General features: G+C 49.0%; 1 protein-coding gene across 1 annotated transcript in view; it reads left to right on the top strand.

Moving 5' to 3' along the window:
- MARCO (macrophage receptor with collagenous structure) overlaps positions 1-22,153 on the top strand; it is a 53,947-nt gene that overhangs the window by 25,053 nt on the left and 6,741 nt on the right. The window contains exons 2-12 of the mRNA XM_054478784.1: positions 2,443-2,544; positions 3,396-3,620; positions 4,783-4,818; positions 8,810-8,917; positions 8,998-9,042; positions 11,928-11,972; positions 12,286-12,393; positions 15,843-15,941; positions 16,052-16,087; positions 16,590-16,688; positions 16,782-16,844. Of these exons, the coding sequence (XP_054334759.1) occupies positions 2,443-2,544; positions 3,396-3,620; positions 4,783-4,818; positions 8,810-8,917; positions 8,998-9,042; positions 11,928-11,972; positions 12,286-12,393; positions 15,843-15,941; positions 16,052-16,087; positions 16,590-16,688; positions 16,782-16,844 (966 nt within the window). The remainder of the gene's footprint in view (positions 1-2,442; positions 2,545-3,395; positions 3,621-4,782; positions 4,819-8,809; positions 8,918-8,997; positions 9,043-11,927; positions 11,973-12,285; positions 12,394-15,842; positions 15,942-16,051; positions 16,088-16,589; positions 16,689-16,781; positions 16,845-22,153) is intronic.

Genomic DNA, 22,153 nt, shown 5'->3' with positions numbered 1-22,153 from the left:
CACAATTTACCTTTCCATTCTCATGATGTTTGTTTCATAAAATTTAGCGCTGTCCAAAAACAGTGCTGTCCATGGCACTGTATTTTCCAATTTGCCATCCACCACCTTGTGTTAAATGTGAGGCTCCCCTCGTGTTTTACTTGTCTTCAGCATGATGGTTGCATGAATACCCGAGGCCCTGAGTTGCATTCCTGATGTTCTTTCAACACTTCTAACTCTGCACATGTTCAGCACCCAAACCTCTGCAGCCACTCATTCATTCATCTATTCAGTCATCATCTTCCCAGCATGTTGTGTGCCAGATACCATGTTGGTGCCGGAATACAGTTCAAAGAGCTTCCAGGCCATTTGGGGAGACAGAAACATAAACATACACAATCCAGGGTGATCAGTGTGCTATGGCAGAGGGAAACAGAGTGATGTGGGAGAGCCAAGGGGGGTTCCACCCAGCCCAGAGGAACCAGAGAAGGTATCCTGAAGCAGGACGGGCTCTACTGAACTTCCAAAGGATGAGCAGAAATTAGTCTTGTGAAAGGGAAGGAGGAGAGCCAGTATTCAGGGGACACACATTGCCCCAAGTCAGAAGAATGCCACCAATTGTCATCTGGCCTGGCCATTGGTCAGAATCCATGTGGAGGTGTGACATGGAAGTGCAGCCACAGGAGAGCTGGCCAGAGGGGCTTCAGGTGCCAGGTCGGGAGCAGTGAGCCCCCACTGAAGGGCTGAGAGCAGGGAATGACTTGGGCAGGTTATGTGTTGTGGGGCTTACTCAGGCTGCTGTGTGAGCCTGGATTCTGGCAGGTAGGGTGCAGAGGAGACAGGGCACTCCATGCTAAACTGAGTATAATCGAGTACCACTAGCTAAACAACCAACCCACCAACAAAACCACTCCTCTCTGTGCTGCCAGAGCTACCCCTAGACCATTGTTCATCTGGGCATTTCTCAAGCAGGGGTTCTTGCTGTGCAAGGGTTGGAAGGAATATCAGCAGGGTAAACACAGGAGCTACAGGCGATAGGAAAAGATCTGAGGTTTAAGTGCATCTGTCACAATAGTTAAAACCCACCTGCCCCTATCACAAAAGCAAACATGGTTGGGCACACATTCCCTTGGGCTGCTTCATTATTATCTGTTTCCCTTTCAGATGTGCCCGTGGGGCCCATTTCAACTGGATCTTTCCTAGGGGCAGTGGTCAGTGCAGGCTAGTGAGGCAAGCTCAGGCCTTGAAGCTAGACCAACCTGGGGTCACATGCCTGCTGTGTCACCTGCCACCTTAACTTTTTAACCCCAGCTCTCTCCTCTGTAAAGAAGCATAACCATGCCTACCTTGCAGGGTTGCTGCAATGGTTAGAGATGACGTTGGTAAATGCCTGGTGTGGAATAGGTGCTCCTTTAATGTGAGCAGTAGGAACTGCAGGGCCTTCTGCAGTCTGGGGCCCTCCCTTTAATACCCCTAAACAAGACAGCTTAACAGCTGATGAAAGACTAGAGTCAGGACTTCCAGGCAAGAAATATTACAGCCTCTTTTGTAATGTCGCAAACTGGAAACAGCTCATTAAAAGGGAAATGTTAGCATGAAATGTTAACATAAAATGTTAGCATGAACTGTGGCTTTTGTCTCTGAGGAATATTAGGCAGCTAATCTCTCTCTACAAAGAAAACTAGGAAAATGTCCATGAAAATCTTTCACTGTGAAAAGCAATGTGTGGTATTTTATGTACTATGATATCGTTTGTAAGATTAAAACAAAAAAAGGCTTTCTCAGACTATATGGGTTTGTAGGATTTCTGGGCAGGAGGGATGGGAGGAAGACCACACCCCAGAGTGCTAATAGAGATTATCTCATTGGGTTAGGATCTTAGGGAGTTGAGGGATGATTATTAACCCTTGTCATGCCCTGTACATTATTTGATAAAATATATCAAGCATGTTTTACTTTTATAATTTACAAATCTTAAGAAAAAGAGACCTAGACATGAATTCCAGATTTGCTTCTTATAACCTAATAAGTTATTTAATTTCTCCAAGTCTCACTACTTGTTTGCCAAATGGGAACAACCCTTCTCCTCCCAGAGTTTTGAAATTTAAACACATTAATTCATAATTTATTCCACAAACATAGATTGAGAACCCAGCAGGGCCAGGCACCATGCTGGGGCTTCACCGATGAACAAGGTTGATATGACACCTTTTCCAGCAAATGATATATGGCACAGATGTTTATTTGCCCAGCCACACAGATGAGTGACCAACAGTGGCAATTTTTGCTTTGTGGCAAGAAAGAGGATCGGGGGATGATTTGGGGGTCATGAGCTTTTGGTGTCTTTCCCAGCTGACCTCACAGGGTGCCCCCCTGCTCACATGGAGTAGGGCCTGGAACATGTGGGGACTCCCTGTGCTGTGTTCTCTGCAGCAGCCACCTTCCTCCTGGCTTGTGTTTCAGATCCAAAGCCCAAGAGGAGAAATGGGGTGAACTTCTCCCTGGCTGTGGTGGTCATCTACCTGATCCTGCTCACCGCTGGCGCTGGGCTGCTGGTGGTCCAAGGTAAAGCAGGCTTGGTCCTATGTAGTCCCTCCTGGGGGAGAGGGGTGACCCAGCTGGGCCTCTCAGATGAAGGGCACAGGTTGATGGGGAGCCTTGGGCCACTTCTCCCATCTGCTGGGAGAGAGTCTCAGCCCCTGGCAGCCACAGTGATGAGAGGAGCGAAGAAGGCAGTGTATGTTGTGTGTATGTGTGCATGAGGGAGGGAGAGAGAGAGACATTGAGAATGCACTTGTGAGCCTATGTGTCTAAGCAGTGAAAGACACAATAATTTCACATGGGTTATGACACACACATCTGATATCTAAGACTCCTAGCCTCTGAGTGGGAAGGGCTTTGCTGATCCAAGTGTCCATTTGAACATGATTTTACTTTTGAAGTATTCCCAATCTAAAGGTTAAAGTCATGAAGTCATTGCATGAGCAGACACTGAAGTCACTCAAGAACGCTGAATGAGCCGTTGTCATAAACACGTCATGTGTGTATTAAGATCACACACGAATGCTGCTTGCACATATTTAGGTCAGACCAGCATGTTAGCTGTCATGCATCTACACCCAGAGCATGCAGGAAGGTCTTAACTGCCTGAAGGTTGGAGATTGATTGGGGATGCAGTAGGCACAGCTTTAGGCCATGCAGAAATGTTTTGTGGATGTGCAATATCATGCCCAAGTGTGGAGCGCACATGGTCAAGATGTAGAAAAAGCTGTGTGCTCATGCTAGGTGCTGACAGCGCGTGGAATTTGTGTTTACGAATTCAGGGCCTGTAGAAATTATGCTCACATGACACAAGAATTTCAGGGATGTGCTCAAATGCCTCAGTCCCTAAAAGAATGCTGTGGGGTGGGGCCCAGTTCTGAATCTGCAGGCGCGGCTCCGGGTCCTGGAGATGTATTTCCTCAATGACACTCTGGCGGCTGAGGACAGCCTGTCCTTCTCCTTGCTGCAGTCAACACACCCTGGAGAACACCTGGCTCAGGGTGCATCGAGGCTGCAAGTCCTGCAGGCCCAACTGACCTGGGTCCGTGTCAGCCACGAGCACTTGCTGCAGCGGGTAGACAACTTCACTCAGAACCCAGGTTTGGCCTCCTCCCCTCTGGGTTGAGACTTCTCAACAGAGGTCTGGGAGACAGCAGGATCAGGAACCAGGAAATTAAGGGCCCTGTCCAAGCAACGTGTGACCTCCAAGAGCCAGGGACTTAGAGCAACCAGCTCAATGCCAAGTTTGAACCCAGAGTCCCCAGAAGGATACAGAATGTCTGGGAGGGAGGGTAAAACACAGAGCCTGGGGTGGTTCCCTGGACCAGTCCCCCACAGCTGACTTACACTGACATGAGGTTGGGGAGAGAGCAACTTAAGGCACCAAACTAGTTCAGACAATGTGGGGACTTTGTGGGGAGGAGGACACCCGGACCTGCTGGGGGAAACATGGTGACTTCGGTGGTAGGGCTGCAGACTGAAGAAAACTGAGCCAAGGGTGAAAACCCCAGGGGTGCCCCTTCCCTCGGTGCTCTCAGGGCCTTGCAGCTGCACCCTCTCCTCTCTCAGGCTGCCCCAAAATGGGAAGAGCCTCACCCTCAGACAGTTTCAGCAAAACCAGCTGCTAGGCGTGGCCCAACTGTTGTAGGGTTTACCCTGTGACACAGAGCTCCAGCCCCAGTAGGGTTCCTTGCTCTGGGCCCCATGTGAGCTGAGGCTTAGGAGGGTGATCCCATGGCTGGGTCCTTTGACCAAGGGGTACGCCCAGCACAGGACCCAGGAGGCAAATCCCTCCAGAGGCTGTGGCCTCCCCAGGGAGAAAAGATGAACGCTGAGTGGGGGTGTGAGGAGGGGCAATAGCTGTGGGCAGATGGATGGAATCCAGGTTCAGATACTCAGACACCGTGGGAGTGTCTCTTCCTTCCTTGAAATGTGAAGGAGCTCATTTTGACCAATACGAAGTGGTTCTACCTCCTCAGGCTGGTTTGAAGCAACCTCCTTTCCCCACCTCCAAGGCTCCCAGGGATCTACAGGTCTCAGAGTGCAGTCCGCTAGTTGCAGCTAAGCATCTGGCTCTTTCCAAGGACTCTTTCCCAAAAAACAGCTAGGTGTTTGGCTCCTGTTGTCCAAACCCCCACAGTCTGATGGGAGCCCCACATGGGAGGGCTTACCCTCCCACTGCAGAGCCTGGGCATTCTCAGTTGGGGCTAGGGCCAAAGGTACCCCACAGCTCAGCTGCAGCTCACTCTCCTTCCCTTGCAGGGATGTTTGGAATCAAAGGTGAACAAGGCGCCCCAGGTAGGTTCATTTCCATTCACACCCACCCTGCTCTTTCCCCAAAACCTCCCCAAAAGGGCCCTTTGGCCTGTGCCATTCTGAGTCTGGACATCTGACCCCAGCTTACCTTCCCCTGTCCCCACAGCCTCCTTTGTCTTCAGCTGGGTCTCCTCTCCGTTCCCAGACCGTAATTGGACTCCCAGACCCTGGGCTGTCATCCCCCTCCTTACTTAAAGAGGCTTCCTCTCTCCACGCCCCCATCCAAATCTAGGTACCTTCCCAGACCTGGCCAGGCATCATCCCAGCTGCCAGGGCAGCCTCTCTCCTGGTCTCCCGTAAGCACTCCTTCCGGGTGACTCTTACCTACCACATACATAGCACTTCCCACCAGAGGTGCTGTGCTCATTTCCATGGTGTCTGACTCCTCTCTCCTACAGGGCAGTAATGATGGGAGGCAGGTGTCATGGAGGCGCAGGCTGTGTGGTCAGGCCGATCTGAGTTCTAATCCTGGGTCTGGGGCTTACTGTCTGTGTGACTCTGGGTCAGTTATTTAAGTTTTCTGGAGCCTCAGCCACTCACCTGTGTAGGAAGCAGTGGAGATAATCTGACTCGCCTCACGGAGTTGCTGTAGGACGCAAGGGAGTGCAAAAGCTGTCTGACAATGGCATGTGCTCTCTGAGGACAAGGCTATGGCTTGTTTGCCTTTTCTTCCTTCCTCAACCCACATGTGTTGTGTTGCACACACGCTTCACTCACAGTCCTGTTCCATTTAATCAGCTGAGTGGTTGAAATTTCCCCCTGAGGATAAATATACATGCCATTTTTGGGACAGAATCCTTTGGTCCCATAATATTTCAAGGACGGCCCAGATCACACCATTGGCCAGGGAGGGTTTTGAGGCAGCCTTGCAAAGTGATGGAAGCAGGGACTTGGGAGACTGGTGGACCTACAGAAAACCCTGGATCTGCCCCCGTAAACTGGGTGGCCTTGAGCAAGTCACCTAACATTTCTGAGCTCTATGTCCTCCCCTATAAGATGGAGACAATGGTAGGACCTCCTAGGATTGGTGTCAGGATAAAACAATGAATGTAAACCTCTTAGTCCAGTGTCCAGCAGAAAATAAGTACTCAATGATGTTCTTGTCTTCGTTATTATTATGAGTATTATTTGCCATTGTTATTATGATTGTTATTCTGTTATTCTTGAGAAGACTAAATGCTAATGCTAGGAGAGCCTCCAGCCTGATGAATGCTGGCTCCTCTCCTTTAAGGAGGGGGAGTTTCAACAATTTCAATTGCTTTTGATGACCGAATCAATGCTTAAACTTCTTCTCAACCCAGTGGATTCAGTACAACCTTCAAAATCTGCCTGTCACCCGCCCTAGGCACAGTGCTGCCCACCTCACCCCAGAGCACAGAACATGGGCTCCCTCTGGCTCTCTCTCTCTCTCTCTGTATGAATATAGATGTGGGTACATAGAGAAAAACTCCAACTCTCTCTCTCCATGTCTTTCTCTCTCTCTGAATATAGATATATGTACATAGAGAAAAATCTCCAACTCTCTCTCTCTCTAAATATACATGTATGCACATAGAGAAAATCTCCAACTCTCTCTCTCAATGTCTCCCTCTCTCTCTCTCTCTCTCTCTGAATATAGATGTATGTACATAGAGAAAATCTCCAACTCTCACTCTCCATGTCTTTCTCAGTCTCTCTCTGTCTCTGACTTCTGTCTCTCTCTCTCTCTCTCTCTTCCCACTCTTTCTTTTTGTGCCCAGAAAACACAGACAGGAAACTTCTTCCAGCAGCTGGGGCTATAGAAGTCTCGGTTCCTCCTCGGGCACCACCTGCCTCTCCGGATTCCTCGCCCATCGCCCTTTCCCACCCAGGGAGGCTGTGTTCTCTCCCCTTCCCCATGGCTTGCCTTGCCTGGTCAGGATTCCACAGAGGTTCCTTTGCTGAAAAGGCTCCAGAGACTAATAGGTGGGCAGGAGAGGAAGGCTGGGTGTGGAACCCAGAAGTCATGGTCTCGCTGGAGGCAGCCTGCCTGTGGAACTGCCTTCCCACGCAGGCTGCCTGGAACACAGTCAGGGGAACTGCTCCTCATCCAAGCTTCAGGGAAGGGGACTGCAAAACCCACCTGCCTCTCTGTTTCACTCCCCTATCCATCTTGGACTTCTTTCCTTCCTCCCAACAAATATCTATTGAAAGTTCCGTGAGGATGAGAAGTCGCATAGGCATTGGGGATCCAGACATTAAGAAGACAGACAAGGCCCTGCCCTCATGAGCCTTCCTGTTTAGGAGGCAACCAATTTGGAGCCTGATGCAGTCACAGCCCTGGCCACTGCTCTGAAAGCATGGGACAGTTCCCTGGGTAAGAAGGCAGAGCGCTGGCCTGAGCTGTCTGCAGGCAAGGCAGAGAAAGCCATGTGTGCAAAGGCCCTTGGGTCAGGAGGGAGCTTGGTGAGTCAAAGATCACAGAGAAAGAAGATTCATGTGTCTGAAGCACAAGAGCAAGGGGATGGTGCGGGGAGATGAGGCTACAGAGGGGCAAGGATGAGGAGGTCCTGAGGGTGCCCCTAGATAAGCACAAGGCACTTTGCTTTATGCTTTGTTGACTGCTCACACTAACCCCAAGCAGCTGTTGAGGTTCAGAGACACATCGACTCACTCAAGATGATGCAGGCATGTTTGGAGAAGCTGAATTAGAGTCCTGAAACTGAGCCCTATCCCTATCCCTGTCCCCAGGGGACCAGGCCACCACAGTGGAGCCAGAACAGCTTGCACTTCTCTGCCTGAGAAGGGATGGTAGAGATTCTGACACTAATGGGCACAGGATCCTAGGGGCTTACCCTGAAAATCCCCTTCTAGCCTGGGAATAGTGGGGCACTTTCCCTCAGAAGTGCCAGAGGCAGAAACCTCCAGCTTTGATCACCCAGGAGGAGGGACAGCTCTGCAGGGGAGGGGTCTTATCTCTGGTATCGTGGGGTCTCTGAGGTTCTTGTCCCTTCCCTTTGGCCAACAATAAGAGCCCTTTTCACTGGGTTTCTTCCATGTGCCATGGCCTCTGCAGTCCTCCCGAAGACCCTGTAGGGTGGATGTGCTATTCTCATGTACAGTGCAAGAAACCAGGGCTAGGCCAAGTGAAGACCCCTATCCAGGTCACGCCGCTCATCAGTGGAAGGAGATGTCAAACCCTGAAACAATTCTCTCTCCAGAGACTCATCCAAAAGGGATCCCATCCTGAAGTGAGAGGTTCTAGTCCCCAGTTGGAACTCCCTCCTTCCAGCCTTGTATATATAAAATGATAGGCTATATGGATCCCACACATTGGATGGGATTCTACTTTGAAATAGAAAGCACATCACAGGCTTCACCACCACAGTGCCTTGGCAATGGTGCAGGCTTTGCCCTTGGGAGACCGGGAATCTGTGGCCACACTCTAAAGGTGAGACCTCAGGCAAGACCTGGGCATCTCAGAACATCACTGCCTCCTTGGCGATGGGGACAAGGAGCCTTGTGTGCCCCCTCTCATTGTTGTGAGATTCCAGTGAAACCCCATCTGCAAAGTGGTCCTTGGAAATGGTAGAGAATCATGTGAGTTGTAGAAATTATAGGCTCCATTTATCCAGAGCTTGCCTTGTGTGTTTTCCATGATGGTCCCCACATGGTAACCTCAAGACAACCCTGTGTAATTAGTACACTAATTCCGTCTTACTGATGAGGGAGCTGAGGCTCAAAATGATGATGTAACTTGCACAAGGTCACCCAGCTAAAGGAGTACTGCTAACACCTGCAGCTAGGACTATTTGACTCAGTGTCTCTCTTTTGCTTTCTAGGCCATGGGTTTCTTGCAGGAGGAGCTCTGTCTTCTTTACTTCTTTCCACACAGTTGGCTCATCCCCATGCTCAGTGAACATTTGTTGATATGAATCACCATGTAAGTGATTGCATGGCATTGTTGCCCCATCCTGTTGGCTGACTCATTAGTGTCTCTGCTCCTCTTCCTCAGGTCTTCAAGGTCACAAGGGGGCCATGGGCATGCCTGGTGCCCCTGGCCCGCCGGGGCCACCTGCTGAGAAGGGAGCCAAGGGGGCTGCGGGACGAGATGGAGCAACAGGTACAGGTCTTTGTCTCCTGACCCTTAATCATTTTCCTCCTCCTTCTTTGGCTTCACTCTGAATTCCCTTTCCCTTCCAGGCCCCCCGGGACCCCAAGGCCCACCGGGAGTCAAGGGAGAGGCGGGTGAGTAGGTGCTGGGTATGTACCCAGAAATACACAGCAAGCTTCTCAGAGTGACTGCTGCGGGCTGCAGACGCAGCCTCCCTCCAGAGTCTGGACCTCTGAGGGGTCTGTCGGTGAATGGAGGCCTGGTGGGAGACCCCAGAGGGGCTGAGAGGCTGGGAAGCACCCTTTCTGGTGGCCAGAGTAGGGCTGGGCAGCGGCCCTCAGGGGCAGGTATGGCTTAGATGGCCTTCATCCTGGGTGGGGCTGGTGGGTGTGACTCCTAACCCCTCCTCTGTGTGAGAATGTAAGTCTGTCAGTGCCACTTTGGAAAGCTGGCCTCCTTGGTCCAACAAGGACTCTGGTGTCAGGCACATGCACCTCTACCTTGGACTAGCTCTGTGCCCTTGGGAATGTTTCCTGATGTTCCCAAAGAAACTGAGCCTCAGTTTCTTCTTCTGTGATTGGGGATGAGAGGGCTGCAGAAGGCTGCTGGGGGGATTAGAGACAATGACACAAAACTCATAATCATTGCTTGGAAAGTATTAGTTTCCATTTTTTTTAGACGGTTGCCTAATTCTGCCCAGCTATCTTATTAATATAAATGGGTTCATGGGGCCCGGTCAGAGAATGAGGGCCCCAGAGCTGTCCCTCCCCAGGGACAAACCCAAACATCGGTTTTCCATTCCACTCTGCTCCCATCAACCTTTCATTTAGAACCTCCAACTTGCAAATTCCACAAGGGGTTGAGGCTGCTGGGATGTGAAGATGCAAAGACATTAAGACCTTTACTAGACAAAGGGCAGATCAGAGGATTTACAACGGAGTGGGGAGTAAACAGAGCATGTCTCTAAGCTGCCAGGCTGCTGAGGCAGAAAGAAAACACCACCAGTTACAAGAAAGGAAACTTGTAAGGAGGGAGAATCCTCCAGAAATTGATTTTGGGAAGGAATTTAATAGAAGGGACCCCAAAGAGCCTATTGATCTGTGTCCAGCAGGGGGTTTTCTGAGGAGGGTTTAAGCAGGGAGGATAGGCGGACCATAAGAAGGAAGGTTTATGGAGCAGTCAGAGGTGTGCACATGCATTCACACCACACACATTCACACTCATGTCTGAGGGCACATCTGTGCACATACTCGCATTCTCACACTCACACACAAACGTAATCACACTCATGCACACACATGCACTCACATACACACATATACTCATGCACATATATGCACTCACATACACGCATATACTCATGCACACCCGTGTCTGAGCACACACCTATGTACATATTTGCATTCTTACACTTGCACAAGTACAATCACACTTGTGCACATATGCATATGCTCACACACATTTGCAGACATTCATACCCCCCATGCACACACACTCACACTCAGCCTGTGGCGGCTTGAGCAGAGCAGGCTCACTCAGAAGGGAGTGGGTCTCCCTCCATCCTCTTTCCTCTCGAGACAGAGGGACTCGGTCTAAGTGCCTGAAACTCACCAGAGTGGAGCCACTGAGGCTGGCTTGAAGGGAAAAGCCAGAAGCCTGAGGAGCACAGTCATTTCCTTCAAGAAGGAATAGAGCTGGAGCCTCCCCTTCTCTTTAGGACTCTGGCAGGTAGGCACATCACATAGCCCTGACAGAGGGATCAGAGCAGGACTGTGCAATCACTAGCACTAAAACCAGGCAACCCCTTCTTCAGCCCAAATCCTCTGGAACCCACATACATGAAACAGATCCACAAAGTAGGCTGTTGTTTTTCCATAGAGAGTGTGGAGTCCAGAGCCCATCTGCACCTTCTGCTTGGGCCCCACTGGCATCCTCAGGAAAAGCTTGTGTAATTCAGCAACTCACTTAGAGCCTCTCTATATACACCTACCTCCTCTCACTCCTCTCCTTCCCATCCTTTTCCACTTTGCCTCCTGGATCCCTCAATTTCCCCTCATACTGTCACTGTTTCTTTCCCCAACAGATCCCTCCCTGCCCCTGCCCCTGCCCCAGGAACACCCAGCACCTCCAGTCTGTACTCCACATGCTAGCCTTGGATACCTGGGCCACATGGGTGGGAATCGCCATTTCTCAATTCCAATTTTGTCTTAGAGCACTAATTATGCATCTGCTGAGGACCAGGTAGTCATTAGCAGCCCCATTTTACAGATGAGAAAATTGAGATGCAGAATACTTAAGTGACTTTTCCAAAGTTATCAGCCTGGAGAGTGACAGAGCTATAGTTCAAACACACTTGCCTGACTCTAAAGCCTTTCCTACACTGCCATGCAGGACATATTCCTAGGTGCTGTTCTGGACCTTTGGGAAGAGAGCTGTCTTAGCCTGTTTTGTGTCACTACTACAGAATACCTGAGACTGAGTAATTTACACAGAATAGAGTTTTACTTAGCTCGTGATTCTGCAGGCTGGGAAGTTCAAGATTGGGCAGCTATCTCTGGCAGCTTCTGGTGAGGGCCTTGTGTTGATTCAAAATGTGGTGGAGAAATGGAACTAGCTCTCTTGTTAACTAATCTAGTCTCACAAGAGCAAGAACTCACTCCATCTTGCCAGATGGGATTAATCTCTTCATAAGGGATCTGTCTTTGTGACCCAAACACCTCCCCACTAGGACCTGTTGCATTAAGGACCAGGCTTCCAATACATGAACTTTTGAGGGCCACTTTCAAGCCGTAGCAAGAGCAAACACTTCCTGGAACTGCCAGGGACTCTGCTGATTGTGTTTGTGCAATCATGTGTATGTGCATATGTGTGTGAAAGAGAGAGAGTGAGAGCGAGAGAGAGAGAAAGATCTCCTTCTGGGCACCTTGCCCAACTAAGGGAATCTAGAATGTTAGCTGATTAAAGACAGTTTAGACATTCTCAGGCTACAGCAACTGAGCTCTTTTTTCCTTCCTCACAGGCTTCCAAGGACCCCAGGGTGCTCCAGGGAAGCAAGGAGCCACTGGTAACTTGTGCTTGCTCTGCTAGGGACAAATGATGCATTGCCTGGGGCACTGAGGCAGTTCCCCCCTCACCCCCCATCCTCTTTCCACAGCCCCATCCCAGCCCCTGACAGTTACTGCCCACCCTACAGTCCTCTTCTCTTGAGTCCTGTCACACCTCTTCAAGACCACCCAAGAAATGAGCTAGCACATCCCCCAGAGGAAATCTGGGGGTCCCATTCCCTTCTCTCCCAAATGCTTCCTGCCCTTTTGCCTCTAGTAGCCTGTCCCCAAAAGGATAGTGGGAGCCCATCTCACCAGCCATTCTCTTTGCAGGCACCCCAGGGCCCCAAGGAGAGAAGGGCAGCAAAGGCGATGGGGGTCTCATTGGCCCAAAAGGGGAAACTGGAACTAAGGGAGACAAAGGAGACCTGGGCCTCCCAGGTGAGGGCCGTATTGGGAGTGTCGGTGCTTGCCAGGAGGCCTGAGGGAACTGGGGCCTGACCTCTGTGCCATTGGGTCTATTCGGTGCCCACTGAGGGCAGGGCAGTGCTCTGTCTATGGGAATCTCTGGAGCACCACACATGGTCTCTTCTTTCCAGGTGAGCAAAGAGATGCAATATGAGAGGCAGAACAATGTCATTCCAGGCATGACTATGGCAAGCCGGGGCACAGGCAGTGCTAGGAGCTCAGAGAGGAAGCCAAGGGGATGAGGAGGGTGGGCTTGCATTGGGCCTTGGGAAGCAGGGCAGACTGACTGGTGGCAAGGGCGAGGGGATCGATTTGAGGAGGGAGCCAGGCAGCCAGAATCCCCCATTGACTGAGGGTGCTATCTCTAGAACAGTGTTCCTCAAGCCAAGGGCCAATATCATAAGAGCTGTTTGGGTGCTTGCTTAAAATGCAGGGAGGGTCTGTTTCAAATGCCCTGGATGGTTCTAACCTTGGAGGTCTTTGCACCACACTCGGAGAAACACTGGCTTATGGGCTCTGGACTTGACTGAGCATGCCACGCTCTCCGCCTCTCAGCCTCCTGCAGTCATCAAGGAGGCTCTACAGTGAATGGCAGAGAGTGAGGATTGCGGGGCCAGGTGGGCTTGGTTCCCATCTCTGCTCTGCACCTGCTCCCCTGTGTGACTAATGCAATACTTCACCCTTCTGAGCTTTAATGTTCTCATTTTAGAAAAGAATGGTAATTAAGTTAAAAACATAATTAAATTAGACATATTTTACAAGACAGTAATAAGGGTTAGAGACCATGTTTTCAAGCTGTCTGCCACATGATAGGCATTAAATACATGATAACTAGTAATAGGCATCAAATACGTGATAGTTAGTGATAGTAATAGTAGTAGTAGTTATCCTGTAAGGTAGAAAGGGAAGGACTTCAGTTTCCAGATCAGACAGACCTGGGTTCTGATATGGCTGACTAACTGTGTGACCTTGGGCAAATGAATTAATGAATTAACCTCTCTTAGCCTCAATTTACTCTCCTAGAAAAGGGGACTAATAATAATACAAACCTTTAATGAGGATGAATTACTACAGGAATATAAGACATATGAGATGTGTACCACTGTACCTGGCACATGGGAATTCCTTACAAAAAAACTGGGAAGGCTTGCCCTCAAGAAGACAGCCCTTAGTAGGGATGTGTCAGCCATCCTCAAATATTCAAAGGGCATTTGTGGGAAAGAAAATGGTCTTGCCCAGGGTGGTGCCCAGCAGAAGAATAAGGACCAATGGACTAAGGTTTCAGGAGGACCAATTGTGCTAAGGCAAGGGAGGAAGAATGATTCAGAACCTGGGGCTGACCCATGATGAAGTGGGTGGGCATGGGTCCTACTGGGAAGCTGACTGCTGGGAGGGGAGGAGGGGCTGCAGAATTCTCCTAGGCTGGTCTGATGAGGGATACTGGCACCAGGAAGATGGTTGGGTGGTTGACCTCTGAGGATCCTTCCAAAGCTGGAACAACACAGTTCTCTTTGTAGATGGGAAAGGGAGACCCAGACTTTCTCAAGGTGTTTCTGCCAGCCCCAGAGAAGGGGCCACAGCCAGGTCTTTGCCCACTGAGTCTGAGTTATGCAGCTTCCCAACCACACTGTCACAAAGGCAAGCATAGAATCCAAACCCAGACTCAGGCCTGGAAATGCCGTGGTTGGTGAAGGGAAAGGCAGCAGTTTGAGTTCTTCAAAAATCAGGACTCTGGCCCACCCTTCCTCTTCCCAAATTTCCTCTCCCCACATCATGAGATCTCTCTTACCCATGGCTTGCTCAATCCACTGCTGTTGGCTGGGCTGTGCAAACCAAGGGAGATCTGACCCCAATAGTGCTGAGATTTTACCTATTCTCTTCCTGCTAGTAGACAGATAAGCCACCAACTTGAAGTCCCAGGGGATAAGCCTATTTTTCTCACTCCACTACTTAGCTACAGTTGGAAAGTTCTGAAGTCAGGCAGCTGTGCTTCCTTGGCTAGAGCCAGAGTGTGGTCCTCTGACTGATGTGATACTGCCCTCTTCCCAAAGCCATTCCGTTTGCTGGGGAGTGGAAGTTATAGCAATACAGATGCAGGTCCAGAGAATTCTGAAGAAACTTCATGTGGCCCAGCAATGCTGTAAATTGATGGTCCTGGCCCACAGCAAAAAAGGCGCCAACAGATTCCTCCAGGGAAACAGTTCTCAGTGCCTTCTAACAGGTGCCGTCGACCCCTTCTCCAGAGTGGACACTCTGAACAGCCAAGAACAGCCTCCTCTACTTTTTGCACCTCCAGCTGTTATAGGATGCCTCAGCCATAACCAAGTTCCTTAGGATTGCTTCATCTTCCTCAAGGAGCAGCTACCCTTCAAGTATTCAGCCATCTCAAGGGTTCTGATTCATGAGCCTCACACCTCGTGAATTCACAGCACTCAATGCTAAGACCCAGGGCTCTCCCTTCTTCCTCACCTCTTCAGAGCTCTCTCTCCCCTTTTCTAATTCACTGGAGAGAAGGCTGGTGTCATTCCTGAGTCCTCCCCAGCTTCAGAATTATCAAAATCATAGAATGGAGCAATAAATGCCTTTTAACACAATTGCCTCCCAATAAGCCTTTTTGAAAGCCTAAAATGTTGTGTTGAGGTGAGATATTCCTCTTTAGACCTTTGCCCCACTCTCCCCACCCCCAGGGGAGTGGAGTTGAGCACGGACACCCAGTTGATGGTGGGACTTCGGCAGCCTACCAGTAGTACCCTGCATTGCGTGGCTGGCAAGGTCCAGGCAGTCCACCCCTAAACCAAAGAAGTCACAGAGCCCTACCCCAGTGAGGAGCCTCTGTCAATTGATATGCACCAGGCACCAGCAAGAGAGGAGGGAGCAACAGAGGATTCAGAAGGGGACAGGCTAGGATGAGCTCTGAATTCTGATGATAAGTGGAAAATTTGAAATCTTGGGTACCAGGAAAGCCCATGTCTGAAGTGCTGGCAGGAACATGAGCTGCTGCAGTGTTTTTCTCTTATAGATGCCTCAAAGTTGCTATTCTCGGCATTTGGGATCTGCTTTTCAGAATACTCAGGTTTCAATTTTTGAAGTGAATTCAAATAATTGCCAAAATGCAGACACTAAAACAAGCCAAACAGTGCTGGTTGAGCCTGCTATTGTCCCTCCCAAGGGGACTGGGCTTTCTGTTGACTGTCAGCCATACCTGGTCATCTCACCAAATTTTCATGAGTTTCTTTCTTGTCTCTGGGGCAAAGTGGTGCACTCCTTGAGGGCAGTGGTCATATCTTCCCCTCATGGGCACCAAGTAGGAGCTCAAGGAGTTTAGGGTTTGGGATTTCAGTGGAATGGGAAGTGTCAGAGGAGGAAATGGTGGCCTGATTGGAGTTCCTCCCACAACTGACTGAGACTTTTTGGTTTTTCAGGAAGCAAAGGGGACAGGGGTATGAAAGGAGACACAGGGGTCATGGGGCCTCCTGGAGCCCAGGGGAGTAAAGGTGACTCCGGGAGGCCAGGCCCACCAGGTAAGAGGGTGCGTGGTCACATCCACTGACCTCTAGGTATTTCCTTTATTTCTTTTCTGGCTGGCTGAGCCAAAGGGAAACAAATTCCTAAAAGTTCTTTTTCATCTTAGGTTTGGCTGGTTTTCCTGGAGCTAAAGGAGATCATGGTAAGAACTACAGGAATCTGGGCATCATCCCAGCTACCACTGTCCCTGGCAGAGTGAAGTTGGGGACCTGGCTCCACCATCTTTTGCTTCATTGTAGTATTCACCCAGAGCACCTGGGGTTTTTTAGAAATCTGGCCCTGGCTAAGAGGAACAGAGCAGCCAGCAGGGAGGCCGGGGGGCAGGCCTCACTGATGTTTCTCTCTAGACTTTAGCCCACTTTGCCACCCAGGGGGTGGAGTTGGACAGTCACACCCAGAGCTCCTAGTAAGTCCATAAGTCCCAGATCCTGCAGGTAGAAAAGATTAGTAAGTTGCTGAGAATAATTTTGCTCCTACTAAGAGGGCTAGCTCATGGCTTCTAAAGAGAGGTGTTAAAGCTGCTAAGAGGACTGTAAGGTGTTAAGAGGTACGTGTCTCACTGCTGAGAACAGAAGCACCGGGGGTTGGGGTAGCCGGGCCCTCTGTGAACAACCACAGCCTGGCAGTCACTACTTTCCTTTCAGGACAACCCGGACTGCAAGGTGTTCCGGGCCCTCCTGGTGCAGTGGGACACCCAGGTGCCAAGGGTGAGCCTGGCAGTGCTGGCTCCCCTGGGCGAGCAGGTGAGGTCTTGGGTCCCGTGGTGGGCACAGGGAGTCATGTGTGAAAACCTGCCTAGTCCAGCCCTTATGCCCTCTGTGGTGTCTGTTGTCCAGGACTTCCAGGGAGCCCCGGGAGTCCAGGAGCTGCAGGTCTGAAAGGAAGCAAAGGGGACACAGGTAACAGAGGGTGCAGTGGGTGAGTAGGTGGGCTTGCTGGGTGGCAGAATGAATGGAGAGAAAAACTGCCTCTTGTTAGGCCCAAAGAGGAGGCAGAGGGTCTTCTGTGTCTTGGCCTCTGAGGTTTCTGGTTATGGAGGGCAGTTGCCCCTGCCAGGACCCCTTAAGCCCAAGGGCCTAGGGCTGTTCTTTCTCTTCTCAGGGCTCATGAAAGGCCTTGAATGCCATGACCAAACCTCCAGCATCAGGGAGGAGAGCAAAGCACCTTGCCCATACCATTTCCCTGGTCTGCCTCCCAGCTGTATGTTTCTGCTGTCTCCTGCTAACTCTTCATTGGGACCCCTAAGAGGGGGTCCAGGAGTCTGGATTCAGGCTGGAGGGTCCAGAAAACTCTTCTTCCACATTTTCCTAGGGGGGCAGCCTGGGAGCACTGACCCACACTAGCCAAAGACTAGTTTTTACCATAATGCCAACAGAGTCTAGGTTATATACCATCATGTCTATTTGTCTAGGTCATAAACCATTGTACCAATATAGTCTACTTTATAAGCCATTTTGGTCCAGTCACAGTGTGCTCGCTTGGTCTAGAAAGTCCAGACCACTATCACAATGCATAAGACCAATTCCTGCCTTCCTGCCCTCAGACATGCAGGGTATTTCAGTGAACAGAGACTGTTGCCAGATGGTGTGGGCACACTCTGATTGGGTATTTCTATGGAGAACTGTTGCATACATTGGAAAGCCAGGAGCAGGCAGGAGGGGCTATGGGGAAGGCAGGGTTGTGATGTAAAGCTGCATGTCTGCCAAGGACATCTGTAGACAGTCTGCCTCTACCCCTGTCCTCTGCCTGAGAAGAAGGTCACGCTTGTGTCAGACAACCTGGATGCCCTTACCCCTGTTCTGTGCTAGAGACCTCCACTGGGACCTGGTCCTCCACAGTTCTAATGGATTGATGATTCATTCATCACCACCTCCTGGCAAACCTTGGACTCTGGGATTGAGCTTTTGGGTTTTTTGAAAGCTGTTGGGAGCCATGGCAAGGGCAGCTTTTACACCCTCTCTGTCCTTGTAATCTGTGCAGTCCCAGACCAATTGTGTTTTTTATGGATGGTGTGTCAGTTTGGGAGGATCCCTGCTACCTGATTCCATGTGGATGCCATCTGAAGGCCACCAGCAGGGTCTCACCATGGGAAAGGTTCCATCTGGGTATAGTCGTCAGATGTTCCTGACTTGTTTACTGTCCATTCTGATCTTATAATTCCATCTTCTCTGGTCCCCAGTCTCAGAGTCCATCTGACTATGAGACCTGATGCTCTCTTGCCCCTGAACCTTCTGTGTGGTTTCATGGAGATGACTGCTTTCATCTCTTGGTTGTAAATGGTAGTCACCCTCTGTCCCCACCCCCACTGCCAGACTAACACTAATGGTTCTCAACTAACCAAGAGTATTGGAGGTAAAACATGATTTTACCCACAGGAGCATTGTGCTCACTCCCCAAGCCCCAAGCCTGTGTCTTCCACAGTCTGAGGGTAGAGAATCCTGCCCTGCCCTTTGCATCCTGGGAGGATTTGCAGAACAAAAGCGCTCCTGCTAATGAGCATCTTCTTGACACCCAGTGGGACAAGCACTCTTTGTAGTGCAACTTTACAGTCAAACAGCTGTTAAGAGATGCAGCCAGGTTCAAATCTAGGTCAGTAGAAGACAAAGTTTGGGGTCTTATTAGTACAGTCTATCATGAGGTCTCCCTCCCCAGCCCCACCATCAGGGTGTGCTGATGAGTGACACCTCCTCCCTTCATCCCAGTTCGGAAAGGATCAGAGCAGAAGGTAGCAGCTTGTACCATTCCTGGGAGGAAACATGAAGCTTTCAGGCCCTATCATGGTTCTTAGTTATTTAACCAGGACCTCACACCCATTTTGGCAAAAGACTTTTGGCCCATAGCTTGGGGATCATTTTAATTTCATCATCATCGAGACCTTGTATATCTGTTGAATACCCTTATGGGGTTCTCCAGTAATTAGGCCTAGTGGTGAGCATCAGCCAGCAAATTCTAGGGTTTACCCCTTAATTCTGGCTGACCAAGTAAACCTGAGGAATTGCATTTCAATTTGGGGCTTGTGATAATTCCCGTTTATCTAAAACTGCGCAGGTTGCCCACCCAAGTCCAAATGTTTCCTTGATTAAGTAGCTGACAGTCCAAGTGGACATCTCAGAGGGGAATTCCAATAGGACCATAATCTGGCTAATCTAGCTGGGTCTGTAGGTCATCGTGGAGTCATAGGCTAATAAACTTCCAGAGAAATTAGATTTGACAACTTCTGAAGTGGGAGAAGGAGGGGCAGGCAGAGGGTGGGAGCCCGATCTCCCCATCATGGAGGACAGTGTATACTTGTCAATGTCAGGATGTCGGTATTCCCCAAACTAAAGCCACTGCAGTGCTTGGCCAGTGTTGATATATCAAGCCAGGTTTCCAAACTGATGTATTTCCCATTTTGTAAATAAAATCCTTAATCTCTCAAGAGAATATCTAGTCACTTTAGATGAAAACAGAAAAATTACAGTGCATTGGCTTGACCTAGGTGACAGCTAGGTTTCATTACTGTGCATTAATTATTTTAAAAAGATCAGTGCCCTGTTCATTATTATCAATGCCTCTGGGCCAGGCACTGTGCCTGGGTCTTGACTCCCCTGATCACACTGAACTTACCATTCCTACTTTACAAATGAGGAAGCAAAGGCTCAGAGAGAGTAAACCCTTTGCTCACAGTGTCACAGGGAGCATGAACTGAATTCAGAAGTGAATCCCAAAGTCTGATTCTGGAGTTGTGCTTTTCCAGAATCGGCTTTATAGAAGAACGTAGAGTGTATGATTTGAGAGAAATCAGTTACCTTCACCCTGTCCCCACCCCAGCCACACCTCCTACTCCTCCATAAATGGGTAAATCCTGGCTTGGTCACCAAGCCTTTCTACCTCCTCCACAGCCACTGACCACACTCTACCCCATTCAGGTGAAATGCTTCCTCTTGTTTGCATCTCTTGAGAGAGAGGAGCCAGCTCATATTGAAGAAGACAAAGAGGAAATTCCTTTCATTCTGGTGGGAAGATAACCTCCACATTCTATTAAGCAAGGCACCATACCCTGCAGAACCTTCTCTCAGGGTCACTTTTTTTACCTGCTAGAAACAGACCCTGTCCAGCCTCCATCACTTAGTATTTCTAACATTTTCACTTTCAAAGATTGCAGAAGAATAATCCAATTTTAGCTCTACATGTCTTAGCTATTTTGAAATAATATTTGTTTAGAAATAAGGAAGGACTCCACTTCAGCTTGTAATCATGACATTTCTCTTTTTACCATTTACACTTCATGAAATAACGTTAGAAGCAGCCAAAACATTTAAACTCCAAAACACCAATCTGATTGGAAATTCTTTATCTCAATGGCCTTTATGTCTAAACTATAACAATGTGAATTTTCCATGCCCTTTTATTTTCCTCTTGGGGCAAAACCGAAGTGCAAATAACTCAAAATCCATTTTCTTATCTGTATTTGAAGATGTTTTACTTTAAAGATAAGCCAAAAAGATCATCCATAATAGCAATTGAGTCCTATATCATGAATATAATTTCTCAGTTAATTACATTCTTCATATCTAAGTTCTGAGATAGTCCAATAATTTATTAAATTCTACTAAGTCACATCACTAAATTGTCATTTATAAAAATCTTCCTCATTTTTCTCTAAGTTTCTTAGAGAGCTCTGCAAAAGTCTACACATACCCCAGTTTTGAGTCCCTTATCCTTCATCTCACTTCTTACCACAAGGTCGATTTGTCAGTTATTAGCTCAATCCTAAATTTGCCAGGTTGCACCTAGCCTCCAAGTTGGCATGGTATTTAGGAAAGTTTCCCCAGACAGGGCAAGACAGCAATGGCCCCCTATCTACAAAACATAAAAAAATCAGCTGGGTATGGTGGCATGTACCTGTAGTCTCAGCTACTCAGGCAGCTGAAGGAGGAGGAGGAGGATCACTTGAGCCAAAGAATTTGAGGCTGCAATGAGCTATGATTGCACCACTGCACTCCAGCCTGAGCAACAGAGTCAGACCCTGTCAAAAAGAAGAAAGAAAGAAAGAGAGAGAGAGAGGAAGGAAGGAAGGAAGGAAGGAAAAGAAAGAAAGAAGAAAGAAAGAGAAGAAAGAGAGAGAAAAGAAAAGAAAGGGAAAGAAAGAAAGTTTTCATAATGTATTGGAGATTTCTCCATTTCACTCAGAATCAGGCAATCTGAGCCTCAACTTGAACTTACCCCTGACTAGCTGGGTGACCACAAGCTCAGCTACTTGACTTTGCTGAGCCTGTTTCCTTTTCTGTGGCGTGCAAGCAGTATAGAAGAACACCAGGTCCCTGACAGTTTCACAGCACTCTGGGTTTGAAATAGGCAGCTTCCCTGGGAGCAGGAACAATTGAAGACTTTAGTCAGAGCACCAGCTCAGCACTAAACAACTGGAAGGCATATGTTTTCTAATTTAACACACATTTCTTGGGATAATATTATTTCTGTAAAAACACTTTGCAAGTAAATATTTGGAACCCTCTCAGCTTGATAAGCTTGTGATACTCGGGGAAAGCCAGCTTGCTTATGGTTAAGAAGAAAAATCCAGCATTTATTTGCTCTCCAGTGTAGTTTTACAACATGCAGATCTAGAACCTATTTTTTAGCCATTTCTCCCTCTACTCTGCAGGAGCTGATCCTATCAGGATGCTGCCTTGATTTATAGTGAAGTAATTACTAGTTCCTCCATCGATTAGTCCATGGACAACCACTCAGCCAGTGTTCTCTTAGAGTCCAGCGAGGCTTGGAGAGAAATGATACAAACCTCATTTCTAATTTCCAATACCCATTAAATACATATCAGAAGGCATTTCATCAAGGTCCAACCTCTGCCATATGAACTGTGGGTCTGGAAGGGTTCAGACACGAGAGGGGCTGTGAGCTCCTATACAGACAAGGAAGGCTGCTCGTAGGAGGTGGGCTGTGAGCTGGTCACTCAAGAATGAGTGAGAGTTGTTTAGGGCAGTGTTACTCAAAATGTGGTCCTGAGACTTGCAGCATTAGCATCACCTGGGAACTTGTTAGTACTGTGGATTCTTGGATTCCCACTCCAGTCCCACTAAATCAGTGACTCTGGTGGGACCTAGCAAGTTGTTTACTAACAAGATGCACCCAGATGATTCTGATGTATTCTCTAGTTTGACTACTCCTCTTTTAGGGGGAAGAAATGGCCTCAGGAAGGCTGGAGGTGTCTTGG

The sequence above is a fragment of the Pongo pygmaeus genome, chromosome 11 (genome assembly GCF_028885625.2).
Source record: "Pongo pygmaeus isolate AG05252 chromosome 11, NHGRI_mPonPyg2-v2.0_pri, whole genome shotgun sequence".
In the NCBI taxonomy this organism is placed as follows: Eukaryota; Metazoa; Chordata; class Mammalia; order Primates; family Hominidae; genus Pongo; species Pongo pygmaeus.
The sequence above is the reverse complement of the archived record's forward strand: the minus strand, read 5'-3'. Positions and strand labels throughout refer to the sequence as shown.